We start from the raw sequence: 15,683 nt of genomic DNA, 5'->3' as shown, positions 1-15,683 counted from the left end.
CTCCCACTTAGCGTGCTACATGTACTTCACAAGATATGCATATAGATACCCGCCTTGGAGTGAACAAATGGGAACAGCATGGCTAGAAGGCAAAGTCCCACAAATGCTGATGCGATGCCGTTATACACCATAATAAACACCTGCAATGTGCGAGTAAAGTGGACAAAAAATTTCATTTGTTAGCGGGTTCACACGCTTACGCATAAATGTGATTCTAACAAAGCAACGGCAGCAAAAAAATACTGAATTTATAGGCTACATCAAGCAGATAAAGACATACACTCACTTTTCAAGACCCGCATCTATAGAGAAGGTGACAAGAGGAGGATCAAAACAAGAGAGAAGGCAGGGAGGTTAACCAGGCACATGTCTGGCTTGCTGCTCTACGCTGGGAGAATGGGACTGGGGGCATAAAGATGATAGAGAGAAAAGAGAAGAGAAAGAGAGAAAAAAAAGGATCTTCAGTCAATGGGCTCACGCGTATGCAGCGATGGCACTACACAAAAGTTTAAGGTGTTCACATACAATAATACGGAAAGACGGGCTAGTTGGTACTGCTGCATAATTGAAGTTTTTGCGCACACACACAAGGACACAGAATTGTGTTCACATAGGCATGTACTCCTCAAAAAGCACAAGACTGCTTGGACTGGTTTTTAAGCCGACGAAAGACGAGTACGGTGTTCCAGTGGCATCTGCATAGAGAGTGGCCAATCGTCCAATTGTCGCAATGAGTCCGAAAGCTTCTGTCTTTCAAAGGCAAATCGAGGGCAACGGCATATCAGATGGTCGATGTCTTCTTCGGTGCAGCAGACGTCGCATTCCGCATTGTCGGTCAAACCGATGAATGTTGTATATGCTTTTGTGAAGGCACCCCCCCCCCCAACCAAAGGCGACAAAGAAGCGAAACTCCACGTCGATGAAGTCCGTATGGAGGTCGAAGTTACAGTCGAGGGTTTATTTGGTAGAGTATCGCACGTCTTATGCTTGGGGTGTTCCACTCCAGCAGACATAGACTACGTGCCAGGTGACGAAGTTTTTTTGCAGCGTCTGTCCTTGACAAATGAATCAGAAGAGTAAGCTCTTCTTGGTGCGATGTGCGAGCAGCGTTGTCTGTGGAATCATTGCCACTTATCCCACAACGGCCAGGTAGCCACTGAAAATTGGCCTCATGGCCTGTTTCTGTGACGTGGTGGAGAAGCTTGACAACCTCGTAAGTTAACTGTTCATGAAAATCTCGTCGAAGGACCGACTGCATGCTCCGTAGCGCCGGTTTCGAGTCGGAAAAACAGCCCATTTACTCAGTCTTTGGGATTTGATGTACTTTAGTGCGCCACGCAAAGCCGCAAGTTCTGCCGCCGTAGACGTAGTGACGTGTGACAGCTTGATTCGCAGATTGATTCCTCTAGCTCAATCACAACCGCACTGCCAGAACCAGACGCTGTGGTTGAACCATAGGAGTATATGTGCACGTGGTTATTGTATATTTCGTGCAGAAGGTGCAAGCTCAAATATTTTACGGCTGACGAAGGCACATTTGGTTTTTTCTGTATTCCTGGAATTGAAAGACGTACTTGCGGAAGTGTCAGGCACCACTGAGGATACACCAGTTTCTCAGCAGGCGTAAAAACCTGACGTAAACGACGCACGATGTGCACAGACAATCGCACTAAATTTCGTGCGGGGCCTCTCAGTAGCGAGGGTTGCCATGTGGTGGGAAGGATTCCTAGCATGTTGCCTGAGGTACGTACGCATCTTTTCAATGATGATGTGCGTTATGATCAAGTAGTCCTGTGCAATGGCAATCGTTTCAGCTGTCGATGCGCAGCGGGGTAAACCAAGGCATATCCTAAGCGCCTGGGCTTGAATATTTTGGATTGTGTGCAGCTTCGTTTTGCACGTGTTAGATATAACAGGTAGGCTGTACCGCAGGAATCCAATAAATAATACCTTGTACAGCTGTAACATAGACTCGACAGACACTCCCCAAATTTTCCCGGCAAGAAACCTGAACAAGAGACAAACGGCGGTAAACCACTTTTTCACGTAGTTTACGTGTGGGGTCCAAGACAGGTTTTGGTCGATTATGACTCCCAAGAACTTGTGACTCCGGCTGCATGACGCACACTGCCCGTTAATTGATATGCCGTAAGCGGACATTGGCTTTCTGGTGAAAGCCACGACTGCACGCTTTCCACTTGCGATTGTGAGCGCTTGTATGCGTAGGTGGTGCGATGTCACTGATGCCTTCTGAAATCGAGCGTGAAGTTGAAGTCGAGTCACACCTGATGTCCACACACAGATGTCATCAGCATAAATGGAAAGTCGTACATTGTTTCGTTGCTTGCCAACTAGTCCAAGGAGTGTTAGGCTGAAGAACATCGGGCTCAGCACTTCATCTTGCGGGACTCCTCAGCTACAGTAACACTCGGGTGTCGGGCCATTCTCTGTCTGCACGTGAAATGATCTTTTCTGTGGGGAGCTCTGAACCCACATTTATATCTTGCCACCGAGTCCCACTTCTTCTAATGCGCTGAGAATGGCTTCGTGGGTGACATTGTCGTAGGTCCCTTTAACGTCAGGAAAACGGGCAGCATATAACCGTTTGCAGGCATTCTAGTGCTCTACATATGTCACCAACTCGACTACATTGTTGATTTATGAGCGGTCTTGTCGGAACCCGGACATGACATCTGGATAGATTGCGTAGAACTCTACCATTCCAGACGCGTTAAAATCATTCTTTCCATAGCTTTTCCCCCACAGCTTGTGGGGGCACTCGGACCGTAAGAGGAAATGTCTAAAGGTGACTTGCCGGCTTTGAGAAGTGCAATCAGGTGACTTGACTTTCATTCCTGTGGAACCATGCCAGTTTGCCAGGAGTCGTTGTATAGCAGCAAGAGTGCCTTCCAAGCTTGATCTCCTAGGTGACATAGAGCGCGGTAAGTGATGCCGTCAGGTCCTGGCACTGAAGAACGTCAACACAAAGCAAGCGCAGCCTTTAGTTCTTCCATTCAAAACGAACACTTCATTCGGGAATCACGTGAGGAAACAGAAAAGTCAGGCGTGTTCGCCCCAGTTAAATTTACCCCGCAGGCGATCCTTCGACAGAAAGAATCTGCGACATCAATCTCTTCGCAGCGTAAATGAAGTGCCAGAGATTTAAATGGGTAGCGCTGAGAAATGGTTGTACGAAGACCCCGGACGGTTCTTCAAATTAGTGACCGAGGCTTTCTGGGATCCAAAGACTCGCAAAAAGATACCCATTGTCTCTTACCCAATTTGTCCATGTGAAGCTGTATATTCTTTTGTATGCGTCTGGCTACTCCCAGATCATCAAACGACTTCGTGTGTCTATAACGTCGTTCTTCACGACGATGAATCCTTCAGAGTTTCTCGGGATGAATGTCAATATCACTGCTGGACGAGCGTACCGGAAGCGAGCGCCTAGTGGACTGTAGGGCACTCTTTATTGCGTTCTCTATGTTGAAGGGTGAGCCGCCAACATGGTCTTCCATGATTACCTTGTATTTCTGCCAATCGGTGCACTGGATGGCTCTGGAGGACTTGGGACTTGGAAATGCGTCAATCTTCAGGTATGTTGAGGTTTGGTCACTACCCCCTTGTTTCCACATCCGAAAGCCAGTGCGCTCTGCTGGCGAACGAGCGTGAGACGAAAGTGAGGTCCAGGCAACTACTATAGGCCGATCCACGCAGTCAGGTAGGGCCACCATCATTCATGAGGATAAGTTCACATTCAGAAGCGAAATACACTGTCTACCTCTGTTGTTGACCCTGGAGCTTCCCCATAAGTAGTGGTGGGCAATGAAGTCCCCAGTTATCGCCCACGACTGGAGAGTTGATTAAAAAATTCCGCGCAAACGCTCGCGGTCTAGACGACTTGATGGAGGTAGGTAGGCCCCGATGATTGTGAATGTGGTTTTCTTGTTTTTTACTGTTAGGCAAACGTACTGGCTTTCTTCGTCAGGGGGTACAGGGGGATGAACATAAGTTAAGTCGCGCCGAATGAAGACAACAACCTTGCTGCACTCTCCGTGGGTAGAAGACATAAAGCACTCATATCCCGACAGTCTCATTTGAGCTTACAGGTTCGGTTCACCAATCACAATTATGGAGAACTGGTTCGTGAATACATATTGCCGGAATTGGGTCATACGCGCCTTGAGCTATCTGGCGTTCCACTGAAGGACAAATGCATTCTTGACCTCCTCTCGAAAGGATAACTTGTCGCGGGCCATAGTTTTACCTTAGAGCTGCAAGCACCGGACTCAAAGTGTCGAGCACCTGGAGTGCGCTGTGTGCTGACGGGGCGTTAATGTTGCTTAGGAGCATGCGTATTACGCTCATAATGATCTGCAACATGTTAATGACCTGGCGATCGTCAGTTTTCTTTGCATCAGTGGTTGGTGACGGCACCGAGGTTGGCGAGACTCGATGCACCTCTCAATCAGGCTGTGTTCATGGAAGGGATGGCCGCTCTTCACGAGGTGGGAGTGTTGACCCTGCTTTTGTTTTCGGTGTATCCGTCTTCGCAGAGCTTGATGATGGGGGGCCAAAAGTTTTTGCTTGAGATGACGTGTCTCTATCAGCAGATGTCACGTTTCGGGATAATCTTCTGTGGTGACGCCGACGTCGCCTGACAATAGCAGATGCTTCTCTGTGCTTTGAATTGTCACGCACTTTGCGTTTCAGCACAGCGCGTTCATTTCGCACTCACAGGCAATCTTTAGACGGCGCTTTATGAGCGCCATGGCAGTTGGAGCACTTGAACGCAGTTGCGTGCCAGGTGTCTTCTGAATGATGTTTGGCACACCGCGGGCACACAACATTGCTAGTACATGCTCCTTTCACATGTCCCATCTAGAAACTTCTGTAGCATTGTAGGGGCTTCGGTATGTATGGACGGACCTGGTGGCGAACGTGGCCAACTTTGACGTGAGGGGGAAGACTGTTTCCCTCAAAAACAATCTTCAGGCAACGTGACTGACCGAGCCTTGCGATGTGCTTGATGAGGATGTCGTGTGTAGTTGGCTTTATCAAGATTGGAAAGTCGTCAGCGGGAATGGAAATGTCCACGTCATAAATGACGCCAACACTGCCCTTACAGTCAGTGGGGATCACTGATTTAACTGTGACTCTGTCGATTTCCGAGATGTTCTGTAGGCTTTGCAGCACACTACGGAGTAGAATATCAACTGCCTGAACATTCTTGCGTCAGTTGATCGTCACGTCTTTAATCTCATTTGGAGCGAGTCCTTCGAGGTATGCAGAGAGTACTTGCCTGTTAAGCCGCCGTAGGTTGGCTGAAGGGTCCACAGCCACGAAGAGTATAGTGTGCGGCCAACGCAGCGCGGTAGCCTGCACGGTAAATAAACTCGCCGTCGACTTTGTTCGTAGCAGTCTCCTTTTAGCATTGCGGCTCATGACGGCTGTGTAGTCGTCATCCGATGACTCAAAGCTGTCGGAGCAGAGCTCCGTTGCCTCGCTGTCTGTGCTGCTTGAGGTGGTCTCACGTTTTCTAGCCGCTGCCAAACGTAGCGATTGTCCACCTCGAAAATTCTGAGAGGCTTCTTCAGTCATTCTCGCAAGGAGGGAGCCGCAGATCCCAATATTTGCGGAAACAAATAGAAATTTTGAAACAAGGGAACAAGCGTTCTATCGAAAAGACATTTCGTCGTCGTGGTGACAAAGGTCGAATAGGTGGGCACTCACAAGTCCTGTTCTAAACTTAGCTTCAGCTGTCTGGGTTAACCAGCTTGTATAATTTTCGCAAGCACATGCCGCACTAGTGAACTGTTACTTCAGTAGTGGCACAAAGGTGAAATAGAGACTGGTCCAAGGCTTATTGCAAGAGAAATTTATCAAAACACACTGCCTTTGTGAGGCTAACTTGCAAAGTAGCCGTACTTAACAATGATTTACGGTGGCAGTAAATGTTAGGCACGCATAACTGTCAGTGTTTTCTCACTATTCAGAAAGGCAGCAACGTTTCGCGCTGATTTGCTGCACCCATAAACTACTTATTAGCTGTACTGTTCTTAGACGGCACCAACCTCCCCTTAGGCGTGTTTCGGTAAACAGAGTTGGACGAGAAGCACACCTGTCAGGAACTGCCTTGAACTCTGTATTAGGTTTTTGTGCTGACACCGCAAAAAGTAAATAGACACCATAAAACCTGCACCCTATTGCTTTCATTCTTACTAAATACCATATAATAACGTAGGAGTGTCCAAAAAATTATAGTCTGATTCGCTGCGCCAACCACAAAATATCGCTCGAGAGCCCCCCATCTTGCTAAATATCCGACTAAGATGCAGAAAGCTCTAATTGTGGAGGAGAGGGGCTCCTAATGTATCACGGTTCTGTGGCTATAGTGCATTTAAATTCTGTTAGCAACACACTGTGATGCGAAAGCTGCACGTGAACACATATGTGTTTACGCATTACCTGGTGTCACGATTACAGTAACATCAAAACATAGCCATTCTAGAGGACTATACATCCTTAATTAAACAATAATATTCATAAATCTCTGGAAAATGTTCGCACTTACCATGGTTACAGAGCCCATATGCGCACAAAGTGTGCTGTAAATTGTCATAGAAATGCCAAGAATGAAAGCTGAAACAAAATTTTAAAACTTATTCAAATATTTGAGACAATCTTTGTTGAATAATGCAAAATTGTTAGTGGCTTCTGTTCTGCTTCAACGCACTTGTACAACAGGTATATATATATATATATATATATATATATATAGAGAGAGAGAGAGAGAGAGAGAGAGACAGAGAAAGAGAGAGAGAGGCAGGCATGGTGGTTTGGTGCCGTAGCGTTGCATTATATATATATATATATGTATATATATATATATATATATATATATATATATATATATATATATATATATATTGACGCTATGATGAATGGGAGACGTGGCCTTGCTCATACGCCATGTTTATTCTATTCTCACTTCTTCCTTCTCAGCTTCTACTACCAACCGTCGCTACCTTCTTACGTCACCTGATTCCCCCTCTCCCCGGAAGAAGTCGCGTTAGACACCTAACAAAACAACAAAAAAGCAGACTGTTAAAGCGAAAAATTGCAAAATGCAGCGTAGTTTCATTTCAGAAGGGAGTTCCTTAACTCGCACAAAAATTCCACAGCAGAGGGAAGCAGTCCGGCCATATCTAAAAGAACCCGGGTGAACGAGGCTGGCTGTTGCTTCCTGGATGGCGTAACCACACCCTGGAGATCTCCACGGGTGATGACATCGGTGGAGATCTTGTGAGGAACGGACCAAGTTGGGAGTCCCTGTAACATTTCAGGTTCGGATATCGAAGGCGTCGAATTGTGTGTCGTGGCAGGAACAGACGGTGTGCTTCCAGTTTGCGAGTGCGATGGTCGCAGCTGACGGAATGGTGTCTTGATCTCTGCGTTTTACAGATGATGCCTTTTCGTCTCTTTCGTCGTTTTCTGTGGTTTCGGAGCTATAATCCTAGGCGCAGTCTGATCTCTTGTGCAAAACGCGTTTGTGGCGCCGATACCTTATGCGTATATGCCTCACGTCTTGAGTTTGCTTTAATAGGCTTGCTTTGCGTCGTCATCCTTGTCGCTGTATCTGTTGGAGTGTCTTGAATCCCTGGACTCGTTTATGCTGGCGTTGCTGCAGTTGTACTGGAACGTGCTGAGGTGGGAGCGCTTCTTGAACGTCATGCTGATTTTCTTTACAAATTGATGTAGTGTCCAGTCGGCAGCTGGTAGTCTGTGGGCTGTTGTAACGCTTTCCAGGCAGTGAAGTTGGTAGGACAGATCTGACTGGAGGAACTTCAGAGGCGCCTGCGACAGCATTCATTACGTAGGCTTCTGGCACCTGGCAACCTGTAAGAGTTGCTTCCGAGCCTCCTGTGTTTGGACTTTCAGATGGCTGTGCTCTCAAAGGCAACACCGCAGTAGGCGTGGTTGGGTCAGATTCTAGATGGGAATAACTGTCTTTCTGTGCACCGAATGATGCGAGCTCTTCTGACGCATGAAACTGAACTGTAAGTCCCGGGCTTGTCTGAGTATGCTCGGAGCTTCTCTGATCTATTCCGACCATAGTGAACGTGTGAGACGTGAGGTGTGCGTTATGAGCGACCGAAGTTCTACGTGATGGAAAAGCAGGAGGTTGGTCAATACGTGAAGGCTGCTTTTGACTGTGATGGTCGAGTGCGGTTGTCTGTGGATGGTGGGTTATAAACGAGTCTGTTGTAGTCGTCGTTGTATTCTTTGAACCAAACGATCATTTCTTTTTTTATCTTTTCCCATGACTTGTCGTTTTGAAATATGTAGGTGAGGTAAAATTTGAAGGGCTCACCAGAGACGTAGTCGGTAAAGTAGACGATCATCTCCCGCTCCGACCCTGATGCGGTGGTAGCGTGGAGCTCGAACAGGTTGAACCAGTCCTGCACGGGTCCGTCGTCCGCTGCTCCGGTGTACTTGGGGTTGTCAGGGTCGGCCAATGATTCTGTCATGGTGCTGGTCGTTGTCCTTCTAGGCGATGGTTCGGTAGTCGATGTACGGTCAGGGTGTCTTGTGGAGAACTGCTTCGATGATGCGTGACTGATGAAGGGGCAGGCAGGTCTCCATCCTGTCGACTCGTGTGACGCTATGATGAATGGGAGACGTGGCCTGGCTCATACGCCGTGTTTATTCTATTTTATTCTCACTTCTTCCTTCTCAGCTTCTACCAACCATACCAACCATCGCTACCTTCTTACGTCACACACACACACACACACGTAGATATATATATATATATATATATATATATATATATATATATATATATATACATATATATATATATGACTAATAGAGGAGCTAAATGAATCTCATCAGTTCATACATGACCATCTACAGCTGTGTTGACATTTTGCATACATTGATCGACAGTTGTTGAAATAAGGAGTGCTGGTACTAATCGCAGCTAGAGTGTTCGTTAAATTGCCTTTCACCTCATGCTTTCAACTTATTTTTGTACTTTTCTCACTCAACTACTTCTCAGAGCACATGCGCTGTGTTGTCATGTTTACACACTCCTGATTTCAGTTCTGCCTACTATCCCGAGAATTCATGTTTTTTAACCATTTTCGAGACCAGCACTGACGCGCCTTGTGGTTTTTTTCTCTCACAACTCATTTTCTTGTATGCTATAAAAAATTTGTCTACATTTCGAAGTTTGCTTTGAAGTCAACGAGGGATTACCACGCTGATATCGTAGCGAAATATGGTATGTTTAGTTCATGCTAGATCTATATAAAACATTGCTTTCTTGGATGAAATTAGCATAACTTTGAAGCTGCGGTGTACGTTACAACTGCTTGAGCAGTATGCCTTCGTACATACCTCATCCTAAACTGCATTGATTAGGAGCTCTTTCCCTCATCTAGAATTGTCCCACCCTCTCACCTGTTCCACGTGTAATCCACAGCACATGGCGTTCAGCATTCTTGTAGTGATGGGAAATTACATCCACAAACAGGATAGCAACTTGAGAATTGATTGTAGATGATACTGTACTGACAGAGGGTGAAACCAATGGCAAGCAACGAAAATGGTAAAAAGCTCATATAATAAACTGCAAGGTTTGTCATAAGGGGAAGGAATTAATGTGATTGCAACGATTCGAAATGTTACGAAGAAGAGTTATTTCGCTAGCAAAACACGGTCACTGCAGCAACAGGAGCACAACATGTGCTAAGTTATTAGCTATCTTTTGATGCCCTTCTGAGAATAAGTCCGCTACCACGCCCTATATGCGGAAGACTTTTACACGAAGGTGCCCAGCCTTTTCTCCGACTCGTATTTCTTATCGCCCCGATGAATGTCCGGTGGAAGAACACCTCTTCACCAAGCCTTGGGGCGCTTCGAGTCATCCCACAGGTCTATAAACAAGCGTCTGCGATGCTCAAGCAGCACCGAGGAGCGTGCACTACCAACTGCAAAGGATGTCTGCAGGGTGTCCCACGTAACTTTAGCCAGACTTCAAAAATATGCCGGAACACGTAATTACGACACGACCAAACGCACGTTGCTCACCGCTGCCTAGAGTTAGACCATTTCACGTGTTCTCAAATATTGTTTAATTAGATATGTTTATTTAACTAACTTTCAAAGTAACGAAGATGAATAACAAATTTTAATGGGAAAGTTGTGGATCTGTTCGCAAAATGTCCAAATAGATAGTGTTGAACTTTATATCTGTTAAGTGTTCATGTTTTTTTTTGTTAATTACAAATGCCCGCGAAATACAAAAATTACCACGGGACAAATCTACACGCGCGTCAGTGCGCACGATGATTCTAGTGCTCCCTAACGTTTCGCATACGAACAACACGCTTCCGTCGTGCCAGTTTATGACAGCGATAAGCAGTCACAGCGGTTAAAGTTATTGTGGCTGATAGCAAAACGTGTTCATCGTAAAGCCACCACCATCGTTGCGGTCCTGCTGAGACAGCACACTGGGGCAAATCTTATGGTTGTTCATACGGAACGTTATGGAGCACTAGAGTCATTGTGCACACTGGCGCACGAGCGGGTTTGTCACGTGGTATTTTTTGTATTTCGCGGGCATTTGTGATTAGCAGAAAACAATAATACCTAACAGGTATAAAGTTCCAAACTGTCTAATCGGACGTTTTGCGAACCGATTAACAGCTTTCTTATTGGAAATTCTTATCCATCTTTATTACTTCAAAAATTAGTTAATTAAACGTATCTAAATAAAGAATATTTGAGAATGCAAAATTATTCTGACTAAATCCAGGCAGTTGTGAGCAGCTTGCGTTTGATTGCGTCGTAATTACGTGTTCTGGTGTGTTTTTAAACGCTGGCTGAAATTACGTGGGACACCCTGTGTAACTGCAGTGAAAATGGCGCAAAAACGGGAGACAGTGTTTGCATAAAACAGCACAAGCGCTTGTCTTGTTTGGCCCATAAGTTTTGTCCAATTTCCCGGCTGTGTTTATTGCAGCGACATGTACGAACTGCCGTTTCAATATACCCTTGTGCGATGTCAATATATTGCGCTTGGCTAGCATGCAACCGTATCCATGCGTGTGGCCCTGCGCTCTGACACCTCGCACCGCTAAAGAAGGGTCGCGATTTAAGAACTTCTTTCAGACCCATATTTGTTTGTGAGATTTAATTGTAATTTACACATATCGACCCATCTAAATATCTCGACGACGACAGGAAAAACGCTATGAACATGTCTGCGTGATTGCTGTCGCAATATTATTGGAAACTTGATTGTTTTATGTGCTCTGCGCAAGCAAGACAACATTGAAATTGAAGTTATATACTCCTGTGTACAACTGGTAGTAACAAATTGGGATCAGCTGCCAGGCGGGTATGATGTCCCGCTGTTATAAAAGCTGACATTGCTTCGGTTCTTGAATGAGACAGCTTGCGGACATTTTCTCTAAAGATTCTTTGTACCAATTATATTTAATGTTTTGCTTCTGTTTCAAAGTGCGCTTCCTAATTCTCAAATGTCATGACGCTCGCGTTAACAGCCATCTGCTGAGTAGTGGTCGGTATCAGTTAATTCGTGGCACTAAAAAATATCAGCTTGAACGCAGCGAGACAGTTCTACATTGCATTTGTCGTTTATTAGCAACATTTCATCAGGGTTATGAACAAAAAAGATTGTGAAGCACAGCATTATAGCTCATATAAAGTCATCGACAAAGTAGAATCACGTAAATCACTTTTCACTTCAAATGCAACTTGGATATATCTATAGAAAGCCACGACAAAAGTAGTACGTGATACCTTGTTGCCGCACTCACGATGCCGGCAAGGAATAGTCCAAGAAACCCAGGTACGTGAACTAAATACGTGTTAACGTAGTAAGGAAGAATCTGAAATAGCATGAATGCCGTTTACGCCGAGATCTTGTAGGGAAAATGCCATAAATAGATATCGCAACTCGCTACGTGAGACTCTTACATGGAGCTAATCACGATTGCCACGACAGTGTTTCATTATTGCACAGCTCACCAAAAACACTTTGCGAAGAAAGCGAAAGATATAAAAGGTGCGTTTGTACAGTCTCCAGAGAATGTCACCGTGGCGCAGTGAATAGCGTGCCCGACTGATATACTGCCGCTGACCGAGTGGTCCTGGGCTCGTATCCCGGTCACAGGACTTCTTTTCGAGTTGAAGCTCCTTCACTCTAACCTTGTCCTGCGTCAGGCTTAACCGGCAGTATCAGGCAAACAGACAAACACACGGACGCACAGATAGACGATGGATGCAGAGACAGAAAGACAGACGGATAGGCGGACAGACAGACAGACAGACAGACAGACAGACAGACAGACAGACAGACAGACAGACGAACTGACACACAGAAAGATAGACAAATGGATGTACAGATAGAAAGACAAATGCATGGGCGGGTGGGCAGACAGACGAACATACCCGCATACAGACGAACGGAAGGACGCTTCACCCCACTCGTCATCATCAACTCTGTGGATATGCTGTCATTATTTTCTTTGCTATATCATCGTGTGTGTTTCCGTGACGGAACTGCGTTACTGATGACTTGGTGAACCCCGACAAGACATTTTTGTGTTCAAACATTTGATAAAAAACGTTTCACAGCGTTTTCTACGTTATCTTTCATGCAAAACTAGACACGGTGACCAGCAGTTTTTTCGAAGCAATAAAGAAATTCGCACTCTACTGTTTTACAAAAAAAAATATGCTGCAATAGAAGTGTAAGAGCCACACTGATTAGCTCATACGAATCGTAAAGCAACGATTTTAGCTATCTAGCGCTATAGATTATGTTAGATCGTATGCACCGATTGTGTTGATGGTAAGCGAATGTGCAGGTTGCGGATGTAAGATCCACAGTTCAACAATACTCCAAACTGGGTTGTAATACGCAAAGGCAAATAAATAAAGAAAAAAGTAAATATGAAGTATTTGCGCATTTGCGACTTCTCACTTGGTCCGCGCTGGCAATTTTTCCCTGCAGTCCAGGATCACAGCCACGAAACCAAATGGTCATTGCCACCCCCAGGGCAAATCCTGTCATGTACAGCAGAAGCAGGAGCAATGCACTTAGGACGGCAGTTCTGTGGAAGGAAATCAGTCAATAAGCACAAGACAGTGCGTATAATAAAAAACTCTGTATAGATTATTCCTACGTCGTAACACTGCGTCCACTTTTGAAAAGAAAGCCGTGCAGAGTGGAAATGGGCGAGAGAGAGCACGCATCTTGCCCTTTACTAAACCCCGCCATTATTGGTGGGACACTTTCTGTACACTTTTCAACGAAACGAAACACTTTCTATATAGGGCGCCAAATTTTTGTAGCACAATCTATCCACCTTCCCCAATGAATCTGATGCTAGCTGGTCCTCGCCAGTGGGTTTGCCTTCTTTCATTCACTTCAAGATTTCCTTACTTCCTAGCTCTGTTGTAAGTGGTGGAATGTTTTGTTTTTCTAGGCTTTCAGTACTTCTGGAATTATCGTTCTCACTTACTTGGCAAGTGTCGAAATCTCTATAGAACTCCTCGGCTACTTTTTTTTCTTATCAATATTGGTTATGTTCTTGTCTGTTATCGCGTACACCTGGTTTTTGGCTGCTCCCTATACTCTTTTCACCGGATTAAGGCTTCCTCCGTGTTTAGGGCATGTTCAATTATCTCCAAAATACACTATCGTACGTCAGCTACCTTATAAATATTCATTAACTTCGTAAGCTCTAACAGTTCTATTGTGCCTGTTTGAAATCACGCCTTCATGCTTTGATGGTTTTAATGAGGTTATAGGTTGTCAGCTAGGAGAGCTTACGAATGTTCTGTCTAACAGCAGTACTCTCTATCGCACATTCAGTAATCATACGCGGCACTCTCTATTGCAAACTCAGTAATCATACTTTACAAAGTATTCTTAAATACGACAATGATACAGTCAGATTTCTCGTTTAGAACTAAGTATTACTTTTGGAACAAGATCCTAAATCTCTGAACTTTCCGTCTCATAGCTGTTTCATTATTTGGCTTTTTCAGCCCTGCCACGGTGGTTTAGTGACTAAGGTACTCGGCTGCTGACCCGCAGGTCGCGGGTTCGATTCGCGGCTGCGGCGGCTGCATTTCCGATGGAGGCGGAAATGTTGTAGGCCCGTGTGCTCAGATTTGGGCGCACGTTAAAGAACCCCAGGTGCTCGAAATTTCCGGAGCCCTCCACTACGGCGTCTCTCATAATCATATGGTGGTTTTGGGACGTTAAACCCCACAAATCAATTGGATTTTTCATATTATTTTCTATCGTTCTTTTTCTAAACTTAAGCAAATTCACGGCCATACCGTCCTAAGGTCGTCACATCGTATTTTGCCAAGCACTTTCACATTCCGCACAACGCGTCGGTGTGTGCAAAACTACACCTAAATAAACGTATCCTGTCACAGAAGTTGTGGTGAAGGCTTCCCGGTGAAATAACCGCGCCGTCGACGAGCGGTGACGACTGCAAAGGGGTATTTTCTTTAATTTTGCATTACTGCATAAATCGCTGCTCTGCGTCTTGATTACATCTACATTTTCAAAATGTAGGGGTCCAAGTAAAATTAAGATTTACACGTAGTTGTATAGTGCACCTTGTTAGCTGCACGTACAGAAAGTCCTAAAAGAGAAATCTCCGTTTGAAGAAATAAAATAGTTTTTCTGTTCTAGCCTTTCATTGCTTCACTTTCAGTGTGTATCACAACACCTGCGTAAATAAATATTCGCACTAAGTTTGCAGATGAACTTACAGTCTATTATGTCTACTACGCGCACTTTACTGCCGGTCGTTAGTAAAAACTATTCCTCGCAAGATGTTTCACCTCTGCTCTAGTCACTTGGACGGTTAGAAAAACTCTCGCGCTTAAACCAGAGTTCTTTAGATAGCTTTGGAGTCAGCAACACATGGAAGGGCTGACGTCCGCAACAAATTAGAAAATGAGCAAAGTGGCTGACTGGGCTAATATGTCAGTTTTACTGACTATAAACAGGGCGTGAATACACGGGAACACATACGATAAGGCCTTGTAGCGTGATTAAATTTTTCGTCTGCGCGTTTTTTAGCACTGTTTACTGCCAGTGGAAAATCACACTTGCAGATTTTTCCCCGGAACCCCGCTTCGCTCGCTCGATGATTGGACGATCGAGTGGACTACATAACCACGATTGCCGTTCCTAATAAAAAATCTTTATTTCGATAGCTATTGTATGGACAATCCCGGCTGGTTTTTGCCGTCGTCGTCGTCGTCGCCGCTGGAGCCGTCGCCATTCACGTATATGTATATAAGTGTATATAAATACGGGAAATGATGCGCTAGCCCCCTCTTTTTGCGGAGAGAACATCGCCTTTCCAGCCGGGGTTGTCTGCACGCTCGCTAATCTCGTGAGCAAAGATGGGGTTGGGGAGGGGGTGCTTGTGATTGCCACGCTATTGCGGCAACGATCAGCGTGCGGCTTGTGCCCCCACCACAGGCGGGAGCTTCTATGGGCTGCGTTTTCAACACGAAAAAATAACGGTATCAAAAGTTAACCTGCAGGCGTCGTGTTCTTTTAGACCACAGTTTTCTAGAGCTACGTGAGATTAGATCTAAATGAGTTGACT

At 45.3% G+C, this 15,683-nt stretch overlaps 1 protein-coding gene across 1 annotated transcript in view; it reads right to left on the bottom strand.

The window, feature by feature from the left end:
• Positions 1-26: 26 nt before the first annotated feature.
• The window catches only part of LOC119174148 (sodium-coupled monocarboxylate transporter 2-like), a 58,382-nt gene continuing 42,725 nt past the window's right edge, over positions 27-15,683 (bottom strand). Inside the window, exons 7-11 of the mRNA XM_075894644.1 lie at positions 13,022-13,151; positions 11,836-11,924; positions 9,469-9,578; positions 6,575-6,642; positions 27-140 (exon numbers count right to left, since the gene is read on the bottom strand). Coding sequence (XP_075750759.1) covers positions 27-140; positions 6,575-6,642; positions 9,469-9,578; positions 11,836-11,924; positions 13,022-13,151 — 511 coding nt within the window. The remainder of the gene's footprint in view (positions 141-6,574; positions 6,643-9,468; positions 9,579-11,835; positions 11,925-13,021; positions 13,152-15,683) is intronic.

This window comes from Rhipicephalus microplus, chromosome 5 (genome assembly GCF_043290135.1).
Source record: "Rhipicephalus microplus isolate Deutch F79 chromosome 5, USDA_Rmic, whole genome shotgun sequence".
NCBI lineage: Eukaryota > Metazoa > Arthropoda > Arachnida > Ixodida > Ixodidae > Rhipicephalus > Rhipicephalus microplus.
Note: the sequence above shows the minus strand (reverse complement) of the source record. Positions and strands in the feature narration are given on the sequence as shown.